Source organism: Heterocephalus glaber, unplaced genomic scaffold, assembly GCF_053883595.1.
Source record: "Heterocephalus glaber isolate CG9 unplaced genomic scaffold, H.glaber_assembly_v1.0 deba00000594, whole genome shotgun sequence".
Classification (NCBI taxonomy): domain Eukaryota; kingdom Metazoa; phylum Chordata; class Mammalia; order Rodentia; family Bathyergidae; genus Heterocephalus; species Heterocephalus glaber.
This window is the reverse complement of record NW_028258151.1, coordinates 14,170,672-14,197,485: the sequence shown is the minus strand read 5'-3', so window position 1 is coordinate 14,197,485 and position 26,814 is coordinate 14,170,672. Positions and strand designations below refer to the sequence as shown.

Sequence of the window (26,814 nt, the reverse complement as noted above, 5' to 3'; positions counted from 1 at the left end):
TAAAGAGCTGAGATTGTGTTTAAATCCAGATCAGCCCTTACCTGAAGCTACCACTGCACTGTGTAATTACAAAAACATTTAAAAGAAATCCTGTGTTTTTCTCAAGCAGGTTTAGGTTTTCAACGATAACCAAGAGACTCCTAAATGATACATGGCAGAGCTGTCCAGATTACACACTCAAGATGAGACTTTGGCTTTCCTACTGCTCACGTCAGAAACCAAAGACTGGTGGGGCAGGGCAGCACACATGTGGTCCCAACACTCAGGGGACTGAGGCAGGAGGATTACTGGGAGTTCAAGCCAACCTGAGCTACACAGTGAGTTCAAGACCAGCCTGAACTACATAGCAAGACACTATCTCAAAGAAGTTAAATTACATATTTTTAAAATACAAGACAAAGATACCTTCTTGCCCCTGAAGGTTCTGCCAGTCCCTCCTCTCTGAGGTCCCAGATTCTGCTGGCTAGCAGTCCACCTGCCCCAGATACCCACACTACAACCCCAAGTACACAGATGCCACACACAGCACTGGGTAGACTTTATTTCAAAGTCAAAGGCACAGCCTGGATGGGCTGGGGCAGTGACTGGTGGGTGCCCAGCCCAGCCCCTCAAGGCCCCACCCCTAGTCAGGAGCAGCTGTGCCAAAGGGGAGTGGTGGGAGACAAGGGGGCCTCCCCTTTTAGGGGCTGCGTACCTCCCTCCCTAGCCCCAACAGGGGAGAAGCAGGTGACAAAGTGAGCCAGAAACGCTCTAAGGGCCCCCAGGGTCTCTAGCTCAACCCCCACACAGGCTGTGGTGGACTTAATTGCACAGACAGTCCATAAAGTGACAGCTTACGGGGACCTCCTTCCAAGGAGCAAGGCCTCAGAGGAGAACAGGGGAGGGGTCCCAGTTTCTCCCCGTGGCAACTCAGTGCTTGGAGTAGGAAGAAGCCCTTCCAATGGCGCAGCTCCTTGGGAGGGGCCCCCTGTCTGGGCGAGAGGTGTCTCCCGAGAGGCCCCCACACCCACTCTCCCGTAGGCCCCTCCTTCCCTGCAGCCCTAACTACCTGATAAGACATAAAAAATTGCTCTGCTTATAAAAATACTTCTGCTCTGTCGGGGAGTGGATGGGGAGGAGGGAAGGCAACTCCTGGGGACCCAGGCAGGCCACCGTGGCAAGGGCTAGGAGGGGGCCAGGGGGCCGTTGGCTCGGCGGGGGGCCCCCTTGGTGGCGGCGGGCGCAGGGGAGCCTCGGCGGGCGGCGGCGGCGCTGCGCAGCTTCTGCTTGCGGCGCTTGGCCAGCGGTGCGTTCTCCACGCTCTTCAAGAAGAAGCCCTCTCGCTTGCCGCGGTTGAACGCCTGGTGGAAGGGGAGGCTGAGCGCCCTGCGCCCCAGCTGCGGAGAGCTCAGGACACCCTCGGGCCAGGAGCCAGACCAGGCTCGCCCCACCTCTGCAAGGCCCTGGCACCGCCCGGCCGCCCGCAGCTCCGCCAGCCCGCGCTCCGTACCAGGAAGGTGGCGTTGAGCCCTGAGCGCACCGCGGGGCCTGAGGACTCGAGCACGTCCGGCGTGCGCAGCGGGGGCGAGGAGCGCGCGCTGCCGTCCTGCAGCCAGGAGCTGCCCCGCAGCCCCTCGAGCTTCAGCCGCTTGGCGGGGTCCACAGTCAGGAGCCCTGGAGGTGGGCGATGAAGTGCTGGGGAGGCCTCGGGTGGAGGCTGTGCCCCAGAGAGGTCCCCACAGCCCCACTCTCCTCCCCCACCATGGGATCCAGGGTCCGCACCTGCCCCAGCTGATACCACAGGGCCTCCCTTCCCCGCCCACGCCTGAGGCCTGCAGCCTCCAGCCCCGCAAGCACCTCGCACAAGCTCCTTGGCCTCCTCCGACACACCCTGCCAGGCTTCTCCAGAGAGGGAGAAGCAGCCCTCTCGGATCTTGCACATGATCTCGGCTGCCTGGCTCTGCCCGCCCTGGCCTGAGGTCCCTTGGAAGGGTACCTGTCCCGACAGCATCATGTACTAGGAAGACCCGGGAGGGGGGTGAGTTGGACCTTGGTCCATCTGTAGAGCCATTTCCCCTGCCCGAGGGCTAGCTCTTGATACCCCAAGGCAGAACCCATCTTGTGTCCATGCCTGCCCCAGCCCGTGGCAACCCTGCCTCCATATGAGGACGCGACGCGGTTCCCAGCCTCAGACGGAACCCAGCCACCCCCACCGAAGCCTCCTGTTCCCCTACCCAGGGCTGCTGCGCATCGGGGACCTTCCGGGGTTCCCCTGGGATCGGCCATACCAGAATGACACCCAGGCTCCAGAGGTCGCAGGACTCGTCATAGCCACCCTGAGCCAACAGCTCGGGGGCCGCATACTGCAGTGTGAAGCAGGGCGTCTGCATGGGCCCCCCAGGGCTCTGCAGCCGCAGCCGCGCAAATCCAAAGTCAATGATCTTGACTGGAGCCCCCGGCGTGTCGTCGGCATACAAGATGTTCTGCAAGGGCAGCCAGAGCTGGCGGTCAGAGGCAACCCCCACCCCATGCCCACCTGAGAACCCTGGGCAGGCCCCCACCTCAGGCTTGAGGTCACGGTGCACCACACCGGCCTCCTCGTGCATGAAGCTCACGGCTGACACCAGGCTGCGCAGAATCTGGCTGGCCTCGGACTCGCTGAAGTGCCGCTTCTTTCGGATGTGCTCCAGCAGCTCCCCGCCTCGCAGCAGCTCCAGGACCAGGTAGGTGTGCAGCTATAGGCAGAGCACATAGGTTCATGGTCACCACCCAAGAATTCCCCAGGCCTCTTCAGGCTGGCCTTCCAGTCTTCAGGCCCTCCTCCCCTCAAGACCCACCTCTCACCACTCCCTGGTCCCCCAGGTCCCTACATCTGATGCTAGACCTCTTTCCCAAACATAGGCCTTCTAAGTCCCTGTGTCCACTCCAGCAGGGAAGCCATCACCTGGTCATGATGCACTTCATGCAGGTTCACCACATTGGGGTGTGTCTGGCACAGCCGCAGGGCAGCCACTTCACGCTGTGTGTTTGCCTCCAGCCTGGCAACAGAGGGCCAGGTGGGTCAGAGTGGCCACCCAGGCCCATGCACCCAGGCCACCAGCATCAAGCACTCACCTGCGGCTGAGGATCTTGACTGCAAATTCCTGGCCACTTTGGCGCTGGCGGCAGCGGCGACACACAGAGAAGCTGCCTTGGCCCAGTGCAGGTTCCCGAAGGTCCAGCTCATACTGCTGGAAGAAGGGCGAGTCCTGGAAGCGAAGGGGATGCATCAGAGGGCCCACCCAGGTGCCACACAGAAAGATGCTCCCCCAGCCCAGCCCACCTGCATCATGGCGCTCCTTGCCACTGCTGCCCGGCCTGGCCGGTCTCCAGCACCAGGCACTTCCAGCACATCGGTCATCACCGCATTGTTGTGGTCAAACAGGATAGAGGGGGCCACGAAGGAGTATCCCTGTAGGGCAGGATGGGCCTATAGGTGAGGAGCCCCAGGAGCCCCAGACCTGGGGAATGGTCGGGGGCGGGGGGCATCCTGGCAGGCAAAGGAAGTGTGGACACATTTTATTCCACTTTTTCTTATCATCTCTAGGGGTCATACCTGTTCCCCCACCAGCCTGTAACCCCACCTCTCTCATCAGTAACCCCAAAAAATACGCCTGACACAAATAAGTGACCCAGAAAATGATGGGCTGGTGCAGGAAAGGACTGGGGTCTGACATCATCCACCCTTAAAAGAATTCAACCCTGTCTACTGGAGAAGAGGAAAAAACTTTATTCTTCCCCTTCAAACTAGACTTTGGCTTCCTCTACAAGGCAGAGCTACTGAGGAATCAAAAAGAAACAAAATCAACTCTTTGCCTTTCCTAAGGATCTATGTTCTGGTAATTTCAGAAATTTTCAAGGGTAATTTTAATTGTGTGCTATTTTACCCTAAAAATGTACCCCACTGTGCACTAGACCACAAGAAGCACACAGGCAGGATTTGGCCAAGACTGATCCCTGGCACGTTGTATACATAATTGGGCTTTAGGCGGCTTTGTTCATTTGTTTGTTTTGGAGTGCTAAGAATCAAACCTAGAGTCTCCCAAATGCTAGGTAAGCACTCTACAATGACCCTTACCCCCAGCCCTTTTTATTATTACTTGAAACAGGGTCTGACTAAGTTGCCCAGGCTAGCCTCAAACTTTTGATCTTCCCACCTCAGCTTCCCAAGAAGCTAGGATTACAGGCATGCACCACTGAACAGGCCCTAAATACATGTTTTTGAATCATTACATGAATGAATAAAGTAACCAATGATTCACAGACATGAACTTTCTTATTAGACTGAGACAGTGCAACCAGGGAATTGGAGTACAGAGCTGTCAGTTCTGAATTTCAGAGGAAACCGACCCAACATCCATGATATTGATCTGTTCTCATTTAATGTGTATGGACCATGTCCCGCAGGCCAGGCCCCCAGCTGGGCCTAGGAACACATGGCTCCACCCAAGGGGATTGCTGGAGGAGTCAAGACACAAGAGGACAAACTGCTCAGCATAGGTGCTGTCTGCAGAGAGCTGGTGCATTAGGGGAGAGTGAGCCAGTGGGCCAGGTGAGTGGACAGTGACACTTGATCAATGAGTGGGGGCTTGGCAGATGACTAATGTAGGGAGGGTGTTCCAGGTAGAGGACAGCATGTGCAGAGGCGCAGAGGTATGTCCTGGGCCTCTGGGCACTCAGTGGTGCCCTCCAGAGCATGGGGTAGGATAATAGTGAGCCCTAAAGCTGAGGAACCCAGCAAGGACCACATCATGGAGGGCCTCAAATGCCAAGCAAAGGAGTTGAGTCTTGTCTGACAGGTTGAGCTTCTAAGGTTGAGCCAGACATGCTGGTGCACTCCAGTAATCCCAGCACCCCAGAGACTAAGTCGATTGTCAGGAGTTCGAGACCAGCCTGTCTCAAAAGGTGTGGGGAGGGGGCTTTCAATGTACATAATGCCAATAGGCCATCTCTTCCCAAGTGCCCATGTAAGCAAGTGCCTAGTTGAAAGCAATATTTTTATATAACCACAAGGAGATGAGGAAACAGAAGGGAAATGAAGATGAAGTTTAAAGACAAACTGAGCCATCAAACACATGCCCCGCCACAGCAGCCTCCATGAACTGCAGCTCCAGTGACCCCTAAGGGGTAGATGCTGGTCTCAAGGACACAGGGCCAATGCAGTGTCCCCAGAGAGCAGGATAGAGGCAGGCACCAGCATCCTGCATCTGGGGTTCCATGAGTTCTCATTCACCTGAAAGATTCGAGGGTCTCCAGGTGGGGGGCTGCCAGGGGGTGAGTACAAAGGCTCCAGTCGGGTAAATTCCTCTGCAAAGTTGCCCACATCCAGCTCTGAGCGAATCTGGGGCCGGAATGGGGCTGTAATCTTCCTGGCAGCCAGAGCAGCCCAATCCAGGCCCTGGAGAAAGGGAGTCAGGGGTGAGGGCCAAAGGGCAGGAATGGAGAGCCCACCCCACTCCAGGCCCCTCACCAGGAGCACCCCAGCAAGGAGGGGGCACATCCGACATTAGAAATGGCTCTGTTCTTCCTACCCCACCCCACAGGTTCCACTTCCCTCCCTCTGGTAACAGAATCCCTGTTCCCCTTGGACAACTGCCACTACACCACACTTAGTTCTGGAACTTGTAATAGAGCATAAGAAAGAAACATCTCTTTTTCCTGCTGGAGTTAAATCTGGAAGGACGTGGGTCTGGAACTCGTGTGGACTCGCCTAAAATTTAATGATGAGGTCCCCATGCAGAAAAGCAGAACCAAGAACCGGGATGCAGCCTTGCCTGAAGTCAGATACTTTTCCCTGGACAGTTCCCTACAGGGGTGAAAATATGCCCTTTTATGTTTGTGTTTTGGTTGGGTTTTTTTTGGTACCGGGGATCGAACTTGGGTCCTTGCGCTTGTGCAGCAGGCGGCGAAACCACTGAGCTAAATCCCCGGCCCACCCTTTTATGTTTAAGCTAATCTTAATCGTCTACCCAGTATCCACTGGCACCACAGTCTCAATTTTATTCCAGAAACCAATATACACAACTAAAAGACACTATTTTACAAATATGTCCTTGCAGTTAGGGGTACCCAGCAACTTGTAAGCAAAAATTGTCAAGTAGGAGTCCAGGAGAAGAACCTCGAGTATGAGGTGAGTAGTTAAGTGCCCTTTTTTTTTTTTTTTTTCCAGTACTGGGGATTGAGCTCAGGACCTTGCGCTTGCCAGGCAGGCACAGTGCCACTGAGCTACATCCTGGGCCCAATAAGTGCCCTTTTGCCCTTCTTCCTGTCTAGTGAGCAGCCTAGATGGCAGTCAGCAGCCATTGAGGGCCACAGAGCAGCCTTGGGGATGGAGGCTACAAGCTAAGAATAGAGGGAGGGAAGATGAACAGAAAGAAGGGAATTCAAGGCTGAGGATTTAGCTCAGTGTTGCCGTACCTGCCTGGCAAGTGAAAGGTCCTGAGTTCAATCCCCAGTACCAAAAAAAAAAAAAAAAAAAGAAGGAAGTTTAAGGTGTGATATGTGATATACCAACTCCCCACCATGAATGTATTCATTATGTATCACAAACATGTACTACTAATAAAAAAAAGAACAGAAAGAAGGAGCTTGGATTCCTAAAGAAGATACCGTGACACTGTGAAAACACCACAACAGCCCTAGCCTGCCAACTTCTGGACTTCTTTTACATGAGAAGAAGAAAGAAAGAAGCCTCTGTCTTCAGGTCCTTGTCCACTTGATCTCTGTTACATGCACCCATATTCCATTCCAGTGGCTATTCCACCACCTTGAGTTGGACTGTTTGTCACTTGCAGTCAAGAGACCAGACTCAGACTTGAAGGTCCCGGTTCTGCCACCAGGGATCTCAGCTCTGCTCTCTCACCAAAGAGGCTGTCCACAGAGAGGGTAAATGCAGGGAATCCTTCTCAGCATCCATCCTTCCGACCCTGGGGCCTCTCCAGCATGACTGGTCAGCCCACTTTCAGCACCCTCAGGGTGGGAGCCAGGAATTCTTTGCAAGAAACTGACCAGTTAGGGCTCGAGATTTAGCTCAGTAGTGCAACCGCCTGCCTCGCAAGCTCAACGACCAGAGTTCGATCCCCGGTGCCAAAAAAAAAAGAAAGAAACCAACCAGCTCAGTGACTCCACACACACTGCAAAGGGATGGCCTCGGTGGGAAACAGTCCTGTCTGAGAGAGCAGCTCAGGAGGCCCTTCTGGGTGAGAACTGCCAGAAGTCTTGGGACTGCACTCATAGCCCAAGTAGAAGAGGACCTGACCACATAAGAACTTGTAAGTGGTTGCCCTTACCGCACCAAACTTGGCCAATATGACGCCCACTTGTAAACAGAAGCACAAGAAGGATAAGAGCATGGGCACTGGAGTCACCCAGCCCCAGGTGTAAAATTCTATCACTACCCATTGGGTGACTTCGGGCAAATGACTTAACTTCTCTGAACCTCAGTTTTTGCATCAGTAAAGATGGAGACAATGGTGGGGGGGGTTGGTCCTGACAGTAAATGAAACTACATAGGCCAAGGGCCAACCTATGGTAGGGTTACAGGATTCAGTTAGGCAGTGCTGTAGCAGGCTTTCACAGTGAGACGCAATCCACTGTGTGGCACACTCTAATAGGGGAATGCACTTAGCAGGTGATCAGACACCCAATGGGCTGACCAGTGGTCCCTGTGAACTCCAGGCACACAGACTGTGCAAAACAAAGAGCAAAATCCCTGGGTGGATGCTAGGAGACAGGAGTGGGAGTTTGAGTGCTCTTTGGGCCAACAAGAGACCTATCTAGAGATCAGACCCTGGCTCTGCACCATTTCCTGTGACATCTCAGGCAGGTCCTCCCTTCTCTGGGTCTGTCCTGTGAAAGGGCTGACCAGTCCCTTCTCAAGTCCTTGCCAAACCCAACAGCCAATGAACCTTGAAAGTACTTTCCCAGCTTCCCTGGAGATGGATAGGAGGAAACAGCCTCTACTGACACAGACTTGTTTTTTTGATCACCAGGGCCTTTCCCATAGAGGGAACTTAGCCAGGCTCAGCTCAGCCCATCCCTCCTGTGTCCTCCCACCCAGAGCAGCAGCAACCTCACCTGGAAGAAAGGGTGGTTCTTAACATCCTGTGCACCCTGGGGACCCGCACCCAGCCGCTTCTTTGGGTCCTTGCACAGCAGCCGTCGAAGCAGGTCCTGTGCCACGGGCCCGATCCGGGAAGGGAAGGGAGGGGAGCACTTCAGGATCCGTCTGGGAGGATGGGTGGGCGTCAGGGGCAGCAAGCCCCCCCCCCCAGCCCAGCCCAGGCAGGCCCTGCAGCCCCTTGATGCCCTCCATAAAGGGCCCCGCTCACCGAGACACCTCAGCCTGTGTGTTCCTCTCGCCCTCTAGTGTGAAGGGTGAGGCGCCTGTCAGCAGCTCGAAGAGCAGGATGCCCAGGCTCCACCAGTCTACAGCCTGTGGGGCCAGGCAGGGTGAGGTTCCAGGCCTCCTCACCTCTCACCCATCACCCCACCCTGCCTCCCCACCAACCCACCTTGCCGTGCCCTGCCTTGCTGCGGATAATCTCAGGGGCCATGTACTCGATGGTGCCACAGAAGGAGAAGGTCCGCTCTTTCTGGGAGGACAAGAGGACCAGTTTGTACATCCCAGCCGCTCTTGGGCCCTAGCGGCGCCCAAGGCTCAGAGCAGGACTCACTTGACTTGTGCAGCTGGAGGGTCGAGCAGTGGGAACTTCTGGATCTATTCACTCTGCACCCCCAAACACAAGCATGGAGCAGGAAGAGACAGGAAGGAAGAAGCCTGCTTGGTGCCCACTCACCTCCTCTGTCAGGAACTCCTTGCTCAGCCCAAAGTCTGTGAGGACAATGTGGCCCTCCGAGTCCAGGAGCACATTCTCCAGCTTCAGGTCTCGGTAGATGATGCCCAGCTGTTAGGAACAAGAGGGACACTGAGATTTCCACCCCAAGGACCTCCCCAGTCCCTACAGCTCTCATCCCTGCACCAGGCCCAGGATAAGGAGACCCCTGGAGGAGGTAATCTGCCTGCAGAGGGGGCTCCACGGCAGGAGTGGGCCAGGGCCAGAGCTGGGCCATTAGCTAAGAAAGGCCATTGAAGATATAAAGCAAGGAATGAGCCCCCATGGGACAGGGCCCAAGCACCCTGGGAGAGGACAGCAGAGTGTGTGAAGAGCCTGGTTCTAGGAGGCCTCGGGGGCCAAGACATGAGGCCACCATTTGAGGAAGTTCAGTAGAGGCAGCCTCAAGTTCCCTGTGAGAGGAAAGCCCCACCAAGGAGGTGCCAAGGAGGAGACCCCATCAGACAGGAGGCCAGGGCAGCAGCCCCATCCCCATTGAGCTACCCTCAGCCCCAGAGGCCCAGGAAAAACCCAAGCCTGCCATGTTTGTAGGCCACTCATCAGGCCCAGTTACCATGGTGCAGCCAGGAGGCCAGGACCTCACCCACCTTGTGCAGGTGTTCCAGAGCCAGCACGATCTCACCGCCGTACACACGCACCTCAGCCTCTTTGAAGTACTGGCGCTGGTAAAGGTGGGTGAACATCTCGCCACCACTTACATAGTCTGGGGATGCCATGGAGGTTAGGACCAGTCCAGACTATGGCTTTGCCTGCTCCCGGGTTCCCCCCACCCCAGGCCAGTACATGTGCACCCTCACCCAGGATGAGGTGCAGCTTGGCATCCGTCTGGAAGGCGTAGTGCAGCGTGACCAGGAAGGGCGCCTGGCGCACCAGCTCTAGCACCGAGCGCTCTGTGCGCGTGTGCTCCTGTGTCTTGGCGCGCTGTACCAGCGCCGCCTTGCGCAGCACCTTCATGGCATATAGCTTCCCTGCATCGTGCCCACCTGCCTTCCGCACCAGGAACACCTTCCCGTAGGCTGTGGGAGCGGCGATCGGGCAGAGGGTGGGTTGTGAGTGGGAGGATGGTGCAGACCGCTGGGGGTGGTGATGGTGCCAGCTCAAGTGCAAATTGGAAGTGAGAGGCAGGTGTGCAAAATACAAGCAGAGCCTTCTAAGGAAAAGGTGTGCATGCCCCTGGAGGGTGCCCAGCAAAACCAAGGAAGGGATGTACAAACCCAGGAGGCCTGCAGCCAGGAGTGGGGGTAGGGCATGTGCAAACCTGAGAAAGATCAGAGGGAGGAGAAAGGATGCAAATGCAAGAGAGCCAGAGGCACACTCGAGCTGGAGCGATATGCAAACCGGGCTGGAAGTTTGCAAACTGTGGGAAGGGGCTCTCATTTCAGGAGAAGGGGAGGAGCTGTGCAAATCACTTGGGTGGGGTGCAAGCCCCCAAGGAGGCTGGCAAATCCCAGCAGGGGACGTGCACACACAGGACTTTGCTGTGGAGCATCCTGGAAGTGGGCACGAAACCTTGGCACGGTAGGGCGGGGCGGGGAAGGCAGGCTGTGTGGGGAAAGGGTGGGGGGCCTCCTCAGTGGCCTAACCCAGGCCCCGGCGGGTGTGTGGGTAGGAGGCCCAAAGCACCATGCCTGGGTCGCCTGCCCAGTGGACTGGATCCTCACCTCCCGTGCCCAGCACCTTGAGCAGCTCGAAGTTCTCCACGCTCACCTTCTCCTCATGCCCCGTCAGATTGGCTGCAGGCACAGGGGGGGAATGAGCACAGCCAGTCCCTGACCCCTCCGGGCCGCCTGGGCAGCCCTCACCGGTCCCCTCGCCCACCTTCTGTGATCCGAAGCTCCACCGCGCAGCCCTCCTCCTCATCTTCGTCCCCCATGGCGGGTGGGTCGCTGGGGCCCAGGCAGCTGGGGCTCAGGGCGGGCGGCGCCGGTTACATGGCGGCTCTGGCCGGGGCGGGCGCTTCCTGGTGCCGCCTCTGGGGCCGAGCGGACGCCCGGCACCGCCTCCCGGCTCCCCGCCCCGTGAGGTCTGAGTCAGGCAGCTGGAACGTGACAGCACAGGGCTTTGGGTGGGCAAACCGCAGCGGGGTGACCCTGTCTCCTGAGCCAGGCAGAGCATCCAGAATGTGCACACAGAGACCCCACTCGACCTTCCCCGGAGCTGGAGAAGCCCTGTGTGAGCCTTGTCGCTGGATAACCCAGGCTGCCACTGGGGCTGTGCCCAAAGCCAGGTGTCTGCCCGGAGGCCTGCAGCCCTCGGTGTGAGGGCACTAGGAGCCTATGCCCCAAGCCCAGGGAGGCATGCCCACCCAGGCCTTCACACAGCCCCTCCCCCAGGGCCAGCCCCAAGGGCAGCCAAGCCTCCCCTCTTCAATTATCTTGACCACCAGTGAAAGTGACAAATCACAAGCCACCCTCTCCTTTCGGATCACTCCCTGAAGCTGCAGATAAAAGGTTTCTATGTCCCCCTGAGGGATGCACAGCGCCAGCCAGCTGCTACCCACCCTGCTTCCCCTCAGCACCTATCACTCCTGGGACCCTGGCTCTGACTCTCCAAGATGGGCTGGCTGAGGGTATTGGAAATAGCCTCAAAAAGGAATGTCAGATGAGTGGATAAAGAAAATGTGTGGTTTTTTTGTTTGTTTGTTTGTTTTTTGGTACCAGGGATCGAACTCAGGTCCTTGTGCTTATGAGGCAGGTGGCAGAACCACTGAGCTAAATCCCCAGCCCAAGAAAATGTGTTTTTAAAGCACAAGGACCCAAGTTTGATCCTCAGTACCAAACAAAAAGAAAATGTGTTTTATACAATGGAATACTACTCTGCCATAAAGGATGAGCTTCAGACATTTATAGCTACATGGATGGACGTTAAGACTATACTCGTAAATGAAATAAATCAGACACACATGTTTAAATACCAAATTGTTTCTCTGGTGTAAAAAACCAAAAGTCAAAATAAGGACTGAAAAAGGGCCGGGGATTTAGCTCAGTGGTTCCGGGCCTGCCTCGCAAGCACAAGGTCCCGAGTTCAATCCCCAGTACCAAAAAATAAAAAATAAATAAGGACTGAAATGTATATAAAGGATGTTGGGAAATGGGAAGAAAGTGTTCAAATGGGAAGGGGAACAAGGGAGGAGGGAGGGGGAAAGGAAGGGACAAGAAAAAAAGTGAAAATAGAAGGAAAAAATGGAAATAAAGCTTTTGTACATAGGGAGGGGAGGGGGCTTGAAGGGGGAAATGGGATAAAATTAATTTTATTTATATCTCTTTAAAAAACAGAATGTCATAGAAGGGGCTGTCCCCTTGGCCTGCTGGAGGCTCAGGGGTCACCTGACTGCACTGTCCTGTGGAGCAGGAGGGAATAAGGCTGCTGCAAGTCACCCCAGGGAGGCAGGACTGGCCAGGCCTCAGGGCTCAGCCCACTCCCAATTGAGCCTGCCTCATCTCAGCTCTAGGCAGCCCCACCCACCTGGATGGCTCCAGGTGACCTGACTCACATCCTGCCACCTAGCCTAATCGTCCCCCTTCCCAGTCATCCCTCCCACCTCTTGTGGCAGCCCCTGGCACTAGGTGACGCCTGCTGCCTGTGAGAGCCCAAAGGGCTCTCTCCCAAAGGAGTTGGGGAGAGAAGTTGAAGAAGCAGGAAGATGGGAAGGAGAAAAAAGGACCAGATCCCAGGCCCCACCCACTGCTGGCTTCCCAAACCGTCATTCCCCTCCCACCCCATGGTATCTCCAGGCCTCAGTGAGCCTGATTAGCCATCCTCCAGGGCCCTTTGCCGCTGTCTAGGTAGCGTCCTCTGGCCAGGAGGCTTGGGTCATGGAGTCCTGACACCTCCAGGTGCCCGGATGCAGCCAGTAGACACAGAACAGATTTGGGTGGTTGCATCTCAGCTTTATTCTTGTGTCCCTTAAGTCCAGGCAAAGGCTGAGAGAGCAATCTAGGCCACACTCCTCAGGGAATGGGTCTTGGCTCTCAATCTGGACCAGACAGGGGGTGCTCTTCCCCACTCCAGCCAACCTTCTTCAGCTTGGGGATGCCCCAGAGACCACCTCCTCAGTAATGGCTGTACAGCAGATCCAGGGCCCCAAGGGGCCACTCTTGGGGACCAGCCATCCCCTCTGTCCACGAATTGATCCAAACTCCATCCAAGGACCCCAGAGTGGGCAGTGGAGGACCTGGGAACCCAGGCCTTTTTGTCCAAGGATTCTCCCTGGGTGCCCTGGTCCCCCGAGTTCTTGAGCTGCCTGGGGCTTCCACTAATGCTCCAGTGTCGAGAGGGCTGCACTCCCAAGCTCCGTGTCCCCACTGTGTCACTGGCTGAGGGATGTGGCGAGGGGATGTTTCTCCGGTTCCTGCTCCTTGAGGCCTAGAGGAAAAGACTCAGAACAGGCCCACTACTAGGACTCACAGCCACCAAGGTGGCCAACATGCTGCAGCTCCTGCTCACCCTCCAGTGCTCCTGAGTATTATCACTCCCTAATATTCCAAGGCTGAGCTGCATGGGGGGCTGAATAGCTGAGACAGGTCTGAACCAGCAGGTACTCACATGTGAAATGACCACCGAACTTCCAAGACAATGTGAAAAAATGTCAGATGTCTCACTGGTGACTTTTAACACTGACTACATGTTGAAATGGCAATCATTTAAGCATATTGAGGTTAATATGTTATTTCTGGGTGTGGTGGCACACGCCTATAATACCAGTGCTTGCAGGCTGAGGTAGGAGAATCATGAAAAGTTCAAGGCCAGCCTGGACTACATAGTGAGTTCAAGGCCAGAGTAAACTACATAGCAAGACCCTGTCTCAAAAAACAAACAAATAGTGCCAGGGATATAGCTCAGTGGCACCGCACCTGCCTCAAAAGCACAAGGTCCTGAGTTTGATCCCCGGTACCAAAAAAACTGGGGCCGGGGATTTAGCTCAGTGGTTCTGCCACCTGCCTCGCAAGTGCAGGGACCCAAGTTTGATCCCCGGTACCAAAAAAAAAGAAAAGAAAAGAAAAGAAAAACCAAACAAATAAGACATGTTATTGAGATGCATTTTACCTCCAGTTTTTTCCTTTTTTTTTAGTACTGGAAATTGAACCCTGGGCCTTCTCACTGAGTGACATCCCTAGACCATTTTTATTTTTTATTTTGAGGCAAGGTCTCAATAATCTACTAAATTGCCCAGGCTGGGCTCAAACTTGTGATCTTCCAGCTTCAGCTTCCCAGAATACTGGAGTTACAGGTGTCTACCACCACACTGGGCTTTTGTTCCTTTCTCTGATGAGGCCACTAGAAAAGTCAAATTGTACTTCTATTGGGCAAGGCTGTGGTAGGCTATGATTATTTGTATCTGTGCTGTTTATTATGTGACCCCAACCCCAGCATGTCCTTGCTGTGTCCCCAGTAAAAGATCCTCATCAGATGAAAGATGGATGGATGAGGACTGTCAGGGCCCCAGGAAGAACAGATACTACTGCTCCCCAGACCCCACTCACTCTCTCTGTTGGCATCTGCTTCATGTTCCTGGAGGGTCTCAGCGGAGCCGTCCCATTCCACACCTGATGGGCACAAAGCAGACCCTGGCCCCAGGGACCAGGGCAGAGACAGACACAGGATGGGAAGGAAGCCCCCTCACCCAAGATGATGGGCCCACAGGGAGTTTCGGGCTCCTCACCTTTGCTGTGGGTGCTAGGTGCTCCCAGGGGGCCTGGACGGCGCTGGCGGAATCTCTGCCGGGGGGTATCCCCTGGGCTAAATGACTCTGAGCTTCGCCCCGTGGGAAGCCGGGAACTGAGTTTCCGTCGCTGCCCACTGCCAGCCAGGGTCTCTCGAAGGCAGAGGGAGCTCTGGGCCCGGCGCATGGGTGCTGGTGAAGGGACCCCTGCAAGAGGCATATGTCCAGAGGGTGTCAGAGTGCAGGGAGGGGCCCCCCAGCAGCAGAGTGTGAGTGAAGGTGCACAGGGCCAGGGAGAGAGGTGCAAAGCAGGGAAGGGGCCAGATGGACAGAAGCAGTCCCTCCCCCCCAAGGCTGGGCTCTGTGCTGACTCAGACACTAACTCACTGTGTGACCTTGGGCAAGACACCTGCCCTTCCTGGGCCTCAGTTTCCTCATCTGCTGCTAGGATAGATGCCCTCTCCTTGCCACTCCCAGGCCCCAGCCCCTGCCATGTATGAGGTAGGACTGGGTGGGTGGCAGCATGGGTAAGAGGAAGGTGCCAGCGAGATGGATCCTGCAGGGCCCAGACTAAGGAGCTGCTAAAAGCATCTGGGCAGGCAGAGGCACAGGCACAGCCAGGCAGAGAGGCAGAGGCCGAAGGTACGTGGGGGGACATAGAGAAGGCAGACCCTGGCCCCCAGACCCACCTGTCCCATCTGCCTCCCTGCCCTCGGGGAGCTCCGTCTCTGGGGGGCCCCCCATCTCTGGGGGGCCCCCCAGGCTCTCGGTGCTGCCAGCCCCATCGGCCCCCAGGCGTGGCCCCCCGTGGGGGCCCCCCTCCCGCCGGGGCCGCATCAGCCTCTTCACCTTGTCTGCCAGCCAGCTGCCCTTCCTGGGGGCAAGAGGGTCAGGACAGGGAGGAAGAAGAGGAGGGTTGTGTCAGATATGGCAAAGACCAGGCCAACCCTCACTGAGGCCTGTGCCTGAGCTGGGCCAGGGGACACAGGGGAGGGGGTGAGGTGGCAAGGTCTCAGCTGAGACCCTGGAGCTGGAAGCGGGGGAGCTGGAGGGTGGGTCCTCACTTGGTCCGGGGCAGGGGCCCAGGCTCCAGCACTCGGTACTGGTCCATGATCTTCTCTACTAGCTTCTGCTTCTCACGGCGAAGAGCATTAAGCTGGTCTCTGGTTGGAGGGAAAAGGAGGGGTGGACATGAGGCCTAGGGTGGCCAGGATGGCCAACCTTGCCACAGGTGAGACCAATCAGTGCTAGTCAGCCCCAGTGGTTTTCCTGGGACCTCCCGAGGCACCCAGGGGGATCCCCCAGCCTGCTCACAGGTACTCGCGCTGCTCCCGATGCAGGTGGTCCCGGCTCTCCAGACTGCGCTCCAACAGCTCCCTGTTCTCCCGGCTCAGGGCCTGCACCTCAGCCAGCAGCTGCCGGTTCTCCTCCTCCTGGGCACTCCGCAGCTCTGTCAGCAGCTGCAGGTATTGGTATCAGTCAGGGATGAGCTGGCTCACGCATACCTGGGCCACTCTCCCCAGATGACCTCCATTCAGCCACCCTAAGTGGCCACCCCTGCCACTACCATTGTACCTCGCATTGTGTGGCCAGCCGGCAGGCGCTCAGGTCCAGCTGCTGGTTAGACTCGCGCAGCTGCTGGCTCTGTACCTCGAGCTGTGCCCTCTCCAGCTCCAGCCTCGCCAGCCGCCCTTTCAGCTCCCCACGTTCACCCTGCAGCTCCCCGCGCTCCCGAGATACCTCCGCCAGCAGCACTTGAGCTCTTGGGGGCAAAGACAGCTGTTCTCCCAGAGCCAGGAAACCCACACCAGAGACAGTGACTAATGCAGCCAACCTACTTCACATGGGACCACTGGGTGCCAACCTGAGGCGCAAGTACCTGTCGTGTTCACTCTGCAGCCTCCGAAGCTCTTCCTCCATGCCCCACTGCCGGTGTCCATCCTGCATCAGGCGCTCACGCTCTGCCAACAGAGCCACCTCCTGTGCCTCCACATTTGCCCTTTGGGCCTGCAGCTGGTCATGCCTGAATGGGGAAGGGACCAAGAAGGCTGCAGGGCCCCAGGCCATAGCAAGAGGATGCTGGGATGCTTGAACCCAGGGATCTGTCATCGCCTGAGCACGAGCCTCCCAAGGCAAAGCTACAGGGCAAAAGGCCATGCCAGGTGCCACCACTACCAACAGGTGAGCCCAGCCCAGAAGTGCAGGATCCCAGACCCTCAAGAGAGCACAGCAATGCAGGGGTGTCACAGAGAGGAGCTGGCTGTGGCAATGCGATGCTTCCTGGTGGGTCAGAGCTGCTGAGGGATCCTGGGTCCAGGCAAGTGGGTTCAGGGCATTTGGGGGGAGGCTCACCGGCCCTGCAGCTCCCGGTGGGCCAGCTCCAGCGTCCGCATCTTGGCCTTGAGGTCACGGTGCCGGCCCAGCAGTCGCTCCAGCTCGGCCTCCTGCCGTCGCTGCAGCTGCACCAAGGCCTGGTGGTCCCGCAGCAGGGCCTGTTGCTGCCCTCTCGCCTCCTCGTGGGCCTGCCGTGCTGCACGAACCTCTGCCTCCAGCACCCCCAGCTTCTGGTGCAGCTCCTGGCCTTGCAGCTCCAGCACAGACTTCTCAGCCTAGGAGGAGGAGAGAATGGAGACTTGAGGTGATGAGACTCCAGGCCCAAAAAGTGGGCAAAGGGCAGGGGGAAGAGGGCAGAAGACAAGGAGAGAGCTGCAGAGAGGCCGGGGGCTAGGGAAAAGAGGCTGAAGTCTAAGGCCGAAGTCAGTGGACAAGGGGAGAAGAGAGCCAGTGTGGGGCCTGGTGGGGCCAGGCTGCGTGGGGAGGCCAGGAGGCCCAGGGCAGAGATGGACAAATGGGGCTGGGGCTGGGGCTGGGGAAGGGGTGAAGACCGGCATGGCTGGGGTCAGAGGAGAGGGGTAAATGTGACTAGGGATCAGATGTGGGGCAGCTGGCTGAGAGCTGGGATAGGGGCAATGGCACAAAATGATAACAAAAGGGCAAGGGGGAGCGAGCAGGGAACAGGCACCAGCTGCCACCCACCTGTAGGTGGCTACTGTGCTCCTGTGCCCGCTGACTCTGCAGCAGCAGCTCCTGGGCCCGGTCCTGTAGGCTCCCCAGCTTCCCCTCCAGGTGCTGCAGCTGTCCCTGCAGAGCCGCCTTCTCAGCCACCAACGTTGCATTCTGTCCGGAAGGTGAGGTCAGCAGTGGCCCGGCAGCTCCCCGCCACCACCCCGCCCCCCACTCCCCTACAGCCCCACACTCACACTGCGCTCCACCTCAATGAGCCGGCTGCCCTGGGCCGCTGCAATCTGTGACTCAGAGTGCCCCTCGGAAGCAAGCCCCACAGGGCCCTGGCGCAGCTGCAAGGACAGGTCTGAGAGGTCATTTGGGGAGGTAGTAGTGGCTTGGGGATGGCACAGGGATCCATACCAATGAACCTGACCCCTTTATTGGAGCATCAGAAACAATCAGTAACTGGGGGCTGGGGATTTAGCTCAGTGGTTTCGCCGCCTGCTGTGCAAGCGCAAGGACCCAAGTTCAATCCCCGGTACCAGAAAAAAAAAAAATCAGTAACTGGGCCACTGGGAAGTGGTACAGCTGGAGCCAAAGATGCAGAGCAGCCACCAAAAGCAGAGGTTCTGTCCATTGAGGACAGATTCTGAGACAGCCACCCATCTGCCTGACTCTCCACACAGTACTCCCTCCAAAAGCCCCAGAGGGTATATGATTCAAGTAGCTAGCCAAGGATCCAGGGACAAGAAGGGCATAGGCAGCCCTGGATGTGGGCTGTGTGCTGGCAGGAGGGACAGGCAAGTCCCAGCTCCCTGCCAGCCTCACCTGGAGCAGCTCCTCTTCCAGCTTCAGTGCCCTGCTCTTGAGCTCCATCAGCGCTTCCTCCTTGCTGGTGGCTGCAGCCTGCAGCTCAGCCTCTAGCCGCTGCTCCAGGCCCTGGTACCTGCCAGAAGAAGGCTTGGCACCCAGCCTCTCTCCCTTCCCTCTGCCACCCCTGGGCACAGCTCCCACCTCTGCTGCTGGTTCTCTTGTTCCCGAAGAAACTTCTGGCGCTCTTGGGCCGCCTGCTCCAGGTCCTGCTGCAGGTGCTCCAGGCGGGACCCCAGCTCCTGGCCCCGTAGCATGGCCTTCTCTAGCTCCTGAGGGCAGGCAGAGCTGGCTCAGGAGGCAGGAATGACCCTCCACCTTCCTGAGACTAAAGAGGGCTGGAGTCAGGCCTGAACATGGGACATTGGCTTTTTGTCCCTTCTGTCCTTTCTTGGCCACCCAGAAGAATTTTTTTTTTTTTTCTAATTTTGAGACAGGGTTTTGCTAAGTCACTCAGTTGCTCAGACTGGGCTCAAACTCACAGTGCTCCTTCCTCAGCCTTCCAGAGTACTAGGATTACAGGTATCTGCCACCACACCCAGCTATCTTTAACTCTTTGAGTCTCTACTGTCCCACCTATGAAATGGGAGCAAAGCCTGCTGTAAGTCAGGCAGGGCATGAAGGTGGCCCCTGGGCCAAGTCAGAGGTAACACTCAGCAAGGGTCTTCACCTCTCTGAGGCCATAGCTCCTCCTGTGCCCAGGAACAGGGAGCTGTGCCCTACGGAGCATCACATCAGCCCTGTGGGAGCAACAGGGGCCCAGTAGAGTTAGGCCTAAAGAACATCCTCCACTCCAAGGGGCCAGCCTTGGTGTGTAGGCAGGACAGGAACTTTGGGGATCACAGGCCTAACCACAGTGGAGGACAACAGGTGACAGGGATCCGCAGTTGGGACACACCATTTTGGAGGGAGGGGTGCAGGTTCTTTCAGGCCTGTGCCCACCCAGGAGGTAGGCCAAACCATTTTGACACATAGGGGCCCTGACAAGATGAAGCCACAGGAAGGGTGACACTGATCTGCCACATCCTGCTCCTGGAAACCAAGCCTGCAAGCCTCTACTGTTGAATGATCATCTTGGCTGAACAGCCCTACCAGCCTTGCCCTAGGAAATGCTCTTCCTGATACTCATGGCCTTGGCCTGTGGCTGAAAAACTACAAGTCCCACAAGGCACTGCTGCCTGGCCAGCCACCAACAGCCACATTGGCCTGAGAACAGCTGAGGTAGAGAAAGGAGGTAGAAGAAAGGAAGCAGCCCAGAGCCCTTCCCTGCCCCAGCAGGTCCTGGCTGCAGCCCACAGGGCAACCTGGAAGCCCCTAGTTCCCTGACCTCCCAGCCAGACAGCAAGGCCTGTACCACACCCAGGCAGCACAAGGAACTGCTCCAAGCCGGAAACCCCACAAAATTCCCTTTGTCTCCAGCTTCTTCTACCCTCCGGGTCCTCACAGCCAGCTCTTCTGGCTCACCAGCCCTACCCTCATTTGCCCTCTGGGCATCCTTCTATCCAGAAATAGCACATAAGGGGCCAACACTGCACCAAGCTCTCTCCATTTATTATCTTACAAGCTCTAGGAGCCAGGTATAGTTTTTATTCCAGTTTTACAGGTAAGGAAACCAAGACTCAGAGAGGTGAAGTAACTTACCCCAAGCCACCCAGCTGAAAAGCAGATCTGAGCTGTGATGCATTTCCTTTGGCCTGACGGCATCCCTTGGTCACATCGTACAAAGTGGACCCCAGGGACAGCCCTTCTCCACAACCTGTCACCCTTGCCAACTCACCTTCCTCAACCTCCCGTCCACCAGGCTGCCTTGCACAAGGCCTAACCCAAGTCAACCCAACCGTGTGTTACCCACTCCTTGCCATCAGGAGGGGTCTGGGCAATTCCTTCCTCCTCTCTGAATCTCAGTGCCCCTGTCTATACAATGGGCAGACCTGAAAGCTGTGCATGCCAGGAAATACTGTTCCTTATCCATGAGGCCCTTACTCCCCACACTGCCACCCACTGGCTCCAATACTCTTCTCATTGCCTTGTGGTGTCCCCCACTTCCCCTGAGGCATCTCTCAACATGGACCAACTGTTAAACAAGCCCCAATTCCTTCCTCAGCTTGGAAGAAAGCAGGAACCCTACTTAACCCATCCTCAGCCTCACCTCTTGGAGCCCTACCTCACACCCCTCCAACTCATGCCTGGCTATCTTTAACCCTTTGAGCCTCTACTCTGCTCAGGGAAGCCTTCCAGATGAGCCACACCCTGAGTCCAAGGTGCTGGCAGCCTGCTCATGGCCATGCACCCAAAGCCTGGTACGGGGTCTGCCATGGCCTGTAAAATGTGTGAGAATGGAGGAATACAAGTGTGTCCAGGCCTTCTCTTCCCTCTATCACTGTCCCTGCCCCTGCCAGCCTCACCTGCTACCTTCAGCACTGCCAGTGCCTCCTGGTGACCCCAGGCTCCCTGCCAAGCAAGGTAACCCTCCTCAAACCCAGCCCCACAGAGGACTGCCCACACCTTCAGGTGACTTTCCCTGCCTGGGGATGGAATCCCAACACCTTCAAAGATGGCCCCCTTGCCTCACTCTTCCTGGGCCCCTTAAAGGCTTCATCCTTCCCCACCAAATGAAATCTTGGTCATTCTTTCTTGAAGCCTCCTGCCCCCACCTAGAGAGCAGCTCCTCCTCCTTAGGGCTCTTGTAGCATTTTGCCCTGAATGACCATTTCTTGGTCACTTACAACATGCCTTTGCCCACTCGGAGCCAGCTCCTTTACATCCTGATTGCCCCAGAGGCAGCTGGGAATGGCAACCTCATTTTACAGAAGGAGGCACCAGCGAGGAGGTGAGTAAACTATTACAGCCAGAGTGCCACAACTGTACCTACCTAGGCATCTTACCCCTCCCAAGGTCCACCCCATCACCAGCCACAGGCATCAGCTGAGTCCTAGGAAGACAGAGTGGACGGCCTAGCTTGGTGCTGGGTACTCAGTGACTACCAGTGGAATCCATAACCCCAAACCCCAGCAACTACCCTGGGACCCCCATTTGCCACAGACTCCTGTGGCAAGAGCTCCAACCTACCTCGCTGAGGGCCTGCTTCTCCTGGCGCTCCCGCTCAGCCTCCTCCAGGCGGTCTTGGCCCTGGCTCTCCAGTGCCTGTACCCGTTCCTCAGCAGCCTCGGCCCGAGCCCGCAGCCTGGGCCCCTCGCGTTCCCACTGCCTCCGCTCTCGACCTGCTGCTGCCAGCGCCTCTGCCAGTGCCTCTCGCTCCCGTGACAAAGCCTCCAGCTCCCGGCCAGCTGCCTCCACAGCTTCCTGCAGCCGGGCCTGCTCCTGGACCTGGGCCTCCACCTCCCGATGGGCCTCAGCCTCTGCCCTACATGCGTGGGACAGCTCCTCAGAGAGCCGGGCCACCTCTGCACCTCGGGCCTCCAGCCTTCGGGCCTGGGCCTCCAGCTCAGCCTCCAGAGCCACAGCCTCTGTCCTTAGCAGTGCTAACTCCTCCCTGAGGGCATCCTGCTCTGAGACACCACTACCCAGGGCTTCCTCTGAGATCGGCCCTTCCCAGGCCCTGGCATCAGGAGCATCTTTAGAGGTCTGCTCTGGTAAGGGAGGGGCTGGTCCTCCAACCATTCTCTCCAGCCTCCATTCATGCCCTTGGGCTTCTGTCCATTTGGTGGACTCATCCAGTGGCTGACCCACAGTCTCCTTCTCCAGCAGCACACAGAGGCTGAGCTCTGAGGAGCCTTGCTTGTGCTCAGGATGTTCCTTTCTCAGACCCTGGGCTTCAGGCATCAACTCCTTTTGAGGAGGCTGCATCTCCCCAGTCTCTCCTTCCAGCAACTGCTGCTTCTCAATTTTGATCTCTGGACCCTGATATGGGGCTAGAGAAATGGGTGACTGGAGAGGGGCTCCAGAGGTAGGCTTCTCCAGGGACCTCTGTGCCTCCACGCCAGCATGTGACTCTTGGGGAGTCAAGTGTGAGGTCTGGGAGGCTGGAGCAGCTGCCTGGAAAGGCCTCTCTGTCACTGCTCGGTGTGAGTCAGATGCCTGGGTATTCTCAGCTGATCCCTCCAGGCCTGAGTCTGATGCAGGGTGAGCCTGCTGGGGGTCTTGATCCCCCACCTGGCAAAAGAAGCCCTGGGGGTTGAGGTCAGAAGCCAAGGGTGTCCGGGAAGTGCCATCCAGTACCAGAAGCACTGACTCCCTGCTCTGCTCCTCCAGCAGGGGGAGCTGAGGGCACAAGAGAGGGACAGTCAGGCCCAGGGAGGGAAGGGAGGGGCCAGCTCGATGGTGGGCGGGACTCACCTGGCCACCTCGCTGCCTCTGCAACACCTGAAGCAGGGCTCGAAGCTCCTGATTCTCCCGCTCCAGGGTTCGCAGCTGCCCTGCCTCTGCCTCCCTCACCTCATCCTGCAGCGAGGGGGCTGTTCTGGGCAGAGGTGCTGAAAGTATGAGGGAGGTCAGCATCTGCCCACGCCCCCTGGCTCCCCACATACAAAGGATGAGGACCGAAGCCCTCTGCCACAGCTGCAGGAAAACACAGGCACCTCCACCCTAGAGCCTTACACACCCTCTGCAGGGGAGTCTGGGGGTGGCTCCAGACTCCGGCAGAGCTCCAGCTCCAGCTCCACGTTCTCTTCTGCCAGCTGGTTCACCTGATGCCGAAGAGAGTCCAGCTCCTGGGGGTGCAGGGGCAGAGTCAGCCCAGCCCTCCCCACTGTGGCCAGGCTAGGTGTGCAGGCCACTACAGAGCACCAAGAGTAGAGGTCACAGGGAACCCTAGGGGATCTTGGGGTTGCACTCAGGCGACCTCACCGCATGAGCCTCGCCCAACCGTGTGCGTAGCAGCAAGTTCTCACGCTGGGTCTCATGTAGTCGAGCACAGCGCTCTCGGGCAGCCTCCAGCTGCTCTTCCAGCAGCGCCTTCGAGGCCTCCAGGGCTCCTGAGAGCGCGCGTTCCTCCTAGTGGGAGAACAGGAAGAACGTGGCCTGAGGTGTGAGGCACCCCCAGCCCCACCACGTGCCTTCAGGGCCCTCAGGGTTCCAAGCCCCTTGCCCTGGGCCGGCCAAGACCCTCCCGGCCTCCCTCACTGTCCTCCCTCAGCCTCCCTCAAGAGGGCGTGTCCCGCCTCTCTGCATGGACCCTCACCGATTGCTCCCGGTCATGACTGGTGCCCTCTCCCCAAAAGGCGAGACCCTCTCCACTCTAGGCCCAACCCCCCCCACCCCGCCTCCTGCGCGCCCCGCCCCTCCCATGGGCCCCCGCCTTCCGCTTGCCCCGCCTCCTCCTCACCTCTAGCTGGCTCTTGCAAGCCTCTGCAGCCTGAAGCCGTTGGCGACAGCGCCCCAGATCCTCCTGCAGTCGGGACAAGCGTCCCGTCCGCTGCCGCAGAGCCTCCACCTCTTCGCGGTACAGCTCGGCCCGCTTGGCCTGTCCGGACAGCCCCTGAGCCTGGGCCAAAAGACGCAGAGCTGGGCCTGGCCGACCGCGGACCAGATGGATGGGGGATGGGAAGGAGTGGGGCTAGAGGGGGCAGTGAGACCGGTTCGGGGAGACAGTGGCGGCGGGTGGCGGCATCTGAACGCACCTCTTGGCGAAGCCTTCGAATTTCGGCCTCCAGGCCCTGCACCTCGGCCTGAGAGTCCAGCAGCAACTCGGCCTTCTCCTCCCTAGAGAGAAGGGGCGATGGAGGGGAGGGTGTCCAGGAGCCGCAACCCTACCCCTTCCTGGGCCTGCCCCCTCCTCTCCAGGCCCTGTCCCTCCGTCCCTGCAGGTCTCCACCCCAGCCTGCAGGCACTCACAGCTCCTGCCTCAGGCGCCGCAGCTGGGCCTTGGCATTGGCCAGCTGCAGCGCCAGGTGGTGTGAAGGACCCTCTGCGGGAGCCCTGCCAGGAGCCTCAGACAGCAAGGGAACCTGCTCTCGCTGCAGCAGCAGGTCTGCCAGTCTCTGAAGGAGGTCAAGGGTTAAGGGTCAGTACTAACCATCCTCTGTCTGCCAACATCCTCCCCAACCACCACAAGATGAATCTGGTTGTGACAACCCTGATAGGTGAAGACCCAGACCCCAATCCCACACCTGGGCTCCAGACCCCCATTTTCCCCTCATATCTGGATCCACAGTGCCCCTGCAGTCCCCTAACCTAACCTGAGTCCCCAGGTCCCTCTCCCTGGCCAGCCTGGATAGTGTCCCCATTAGGCTCCGGGACAACATCTCCAACTCCAAAGGCGCCAGCTCCCCAGGCTCTGGTCCAGCCAGTGTCAGCACTACACCAGCCCCAGGCTGGGTCACCTGGAGGGACATGGGGAGCAATTCATGGGAAGAAAGTGAGTGGCGCAGGGACACTGAGGATGGTGCCAGCCCTGGGCTATCCACCTGCCCCATACCTCCTGGATGGCAGCAGCCAGCTCGCTCTGAACTTCAAGGCTCAGCCCCTGGATATGGCGGATGAAGAGTTCCCGGTGCTCACACTGCATGGAAACAGGAGCAGGGAGACTGAGGCAGGGTCCCCCATGTCTGTGCCAAAGCTCAGCCCGTCCCTCTCCTCCACTCCTCACCTGCACCGATGCCCCCAGCAGCAGCCGAAGCAAGCCTCCCAGCCCCTCCATTGCCTCCCCTGTGGGGCATAAGCCAGATGGTTTACAGGGGTGCTGGGGGTGAGGGTGAGGTAGAGGGAGGGGGCGAAGTGGGGGAGAGTACCTGAAAGGGGGTCAAACCCCAGTATCTGGAGGTCTGGGGGTGGCAACAAGACCAGCAACTGCAGCTCCTCCTGGATTAGGGGACAGGGATATGGAGCACCGTCCTGTAGGGCACCCCCACCCCCACTCCACCTTCCTCTCCTGAACCCCCACCTGGTAGAATTCCCTGAGTCGGATCCACAGCTGGCTCAGGTTCCACACCCTACAGGCCTCAGGTCCATCGTGGCTGCTGGCCATCCTGTGTGCCCATCGGGAAATGGGGGCACTACCGGCACAGGGGGCATGGGTGAGAGGTGGACTGAGGACCCACCTCCCTAACAGCAGCCACCAGCCTTGGGGGGAGGGGTTCCCCAGATTCCTCCAGCTCTCCCCTGTCACTTACATGATACCCAGCACCCGGAGGAGCAGGGCCCCATCGCTGAGCCACAGGAACCTCTTCTCCAGACTGAGAACTCCCTCTTCCTCTTCCTCCTCCTCCGTCCTCAAAGGCTCCTCCGCTTCCCCCACTAGCTCAGCCAGTCCCAGCGCCTGTGGGGAACAGAATGAGTCCTCTGGACAGCAGAACACAACCTGGGCTCTCTGACCTGCCCCAGTGAGCCCCGGCACCCCTTCCCCACTGTTGCAGTAAATGCCTCTGGTTACAGGTTCTGCATCCCTTGGTCTCCCTCACTTCCCCTGGACTCCACCCCCATGACCAGCCCACCCTCCCCAGCCGGCGCCTGTCACTGGCTCACTTCCCTTCTGCAGCCCCTCACTCCCTCCTGCTTCTCACCCAGGTGGCCAGGCTCCCTCTCAGGAAGTCTTCAAGTGTGTGCCCCTGGCCCCCCTCCATGTCGGGGTCAGGGTGAGTCGTCCAGCTGTGGCAGTTACACCTGCCCTGAGAGGAAGAGGAAGTCCCCGTGAGGGGATCCCGGCAGAGCCACAGACACCCTGTGCAGCTTCCTCCTTCCGGGTTCAGCGGCCAGGCATCCCCTGGGTGCTGCCTAATCCCCCATCCTCCCAGCATCTCGGGCAGGACTGGCCCTCAGGTTTTGGGGGCACAGTGCTCCTGACTCCTGGGCGTCCCTCAGATCTCTGGGCCTAGCTTTTCCAACAGCACGGCCCCCTCCAGGGCCACGGAAGGGACTCTAGGTCTTGCAGCAAGGAGTCTGGGTGCCCACATGTGCCTCTCCTGGTATGCCAGTTTCATCCTTTTTTCCCGTCCCCTTGATGTCTCTCTTTACCCAAACCACCCCACCCATGCAGCCTAGTTCTGAAGCCCCCGACCCCAGAAAGCCTGCTCTGAACTCAATGGGAGTGGGCCCCCTCCTCTGACCTCACCCCACCTCATACTCTATATATACAGGAGTATGAGTAGGTAACATCAGCTGGCCAGGCCTCATTGTCCCATCTGGAACACAAGCAGGTTGGACAACCCCCTTAGAGGGAAGCAATGTGGTGCCAGTACCAACGGCTCATATCACAGACCCCAGAAGACATCCTGGGTCCCCAATGTCCACTGTGTGACCTCAGTTCATTTTCTGGCTCACCTTCTTTGGGCTGGACACTGTACCAGATGCTGGGACATAGGAAAAAGCCACACACTCCCCGATCCATGGGATGAACAGGACACTGGGGAGCCAGCTACCTACAAACCACATACTCAAAATGTAAGGTTGCACCTGTACTAGGTGCTTTATAGGGGTGTGGACGTGACCTTGGTGGGACAGTCAGGG

General features: G+C 57.9%; 2 protein-coding genes across 8 annotated transcripts; both read right to left on the bottom strand.

Annotated features, from left to right (window-relative positions):
* Positions 1-506: 506 nt before the first annotated feature.
* On the bottom strand, positions 507-10,850 carry Rps6ka4 (ribosomal protein S6 kinase A4). Of its 3 annotated transcripts, none has more exons than XM_021264665.2 (17): positions 10,692-10,850; positions 10,535-10,606; positions 9,671-9,889; positions 9,461-9,576; positions 8,817-8,924; positions 8,532-8,612; positions 8,349-8,452; positions 8,095-8,245; positions 5,252-5,416; positions 3,302-3,430; positions 3,094-3,227; positions 2,924-3,017; positions 2,541-2,714; positions 2,214-2,462; positions 1,837-1,996; positions 1,490-1,653; positions 507-1,340 (listed from the first exon to the last, which is right to left on the bottom strand). In XM_021264665.2, exons 1-17 carry the CDS (start codon positions 10,744-10,746, stop codon positions 1,164-1,166), a joined length of 2,352 nt encoding a protein of 783 aa, XP_021120324.2. In that variant the 5' UTR covers positions 10,747-10,850; the 3' UTR covers positions 507-1,163. The 3 variants fall into 3 exon arrangements, with proteins under 3 accessions (XP_021120324.2, XP_004852559.2, XP_021120326.2); XM_004852502.4 differs by having other exon boundaries at positions 2,268-2,462; positions 10,692-10,849; XM_021264667.2 differs by having other exon boundaries at positions 10,581-10,606; positions 10,692-10,818.
* A 1,898-nt stretch (positions 10,851-12,748) lies between these two features.
* Positions 12,749-26,025, bottom strand: Ccdc88b (coiled-coil and HOOK domain protein 88B). 5 transcript variants are annotated; one of them, XM_087205229.1, is made up of 27 exons: positions 25,872-26,025; positions 25,482-25,627; positions 25,253-25,364; positions 25,101-25,170; positions 24,959-25,017; positions 24,788-24,871; positions 24,549-24,692; positions 24,205-24,350; positions 23,991-24,072; positions 23,696-23,854; positions 23,218-23,364; positions 22,973-23,081; positions 22,708-22,844; positions 21,481-22,632; positions 18,556-18,683; positions 18,370-18,487; positions 17,796-17,891; positions 17,572-17,712; positions 16,888-17,144; positions 16,415-16,558; positions 16,111-16,297; positions 15,850-15,995; positions 15,600-15,698; positions 15,385-15,409; positions 14,536-14,742; positions 14,357-14,419; positions 12,749-13,238 (listed from the first exon to the last, which is right to left on the bottom strand). In XM_087205229.1, the coding sequence occupies exons 1-27, from the start codon at positions 25,929-25,931 to the stop codon at positions 12,810-12,812; spliced, it is 4,647 nt and encodes a 1,548-aa protein (XP_087061355.1). In that variant the 5' UTR covers positions 25,932-26,025; the 3' UTR covers positions 12,749-12,809. The 5 variants fall into 5 exon arrangements, with proteins under 5 accessions (XP_087061355.1, XP_087061356.1, XP_087061358.1 ...); XM_087205230.1 differs by having other exon boundaries at positions 21,481-22,524; XM_087205231.1 differs by having other exon boundaries at positions 12,999-13,238; positions 15,225-15,409.
* Between the last annotated feature and the right edge of the window lie 789 nt (positions 26,026-26,814).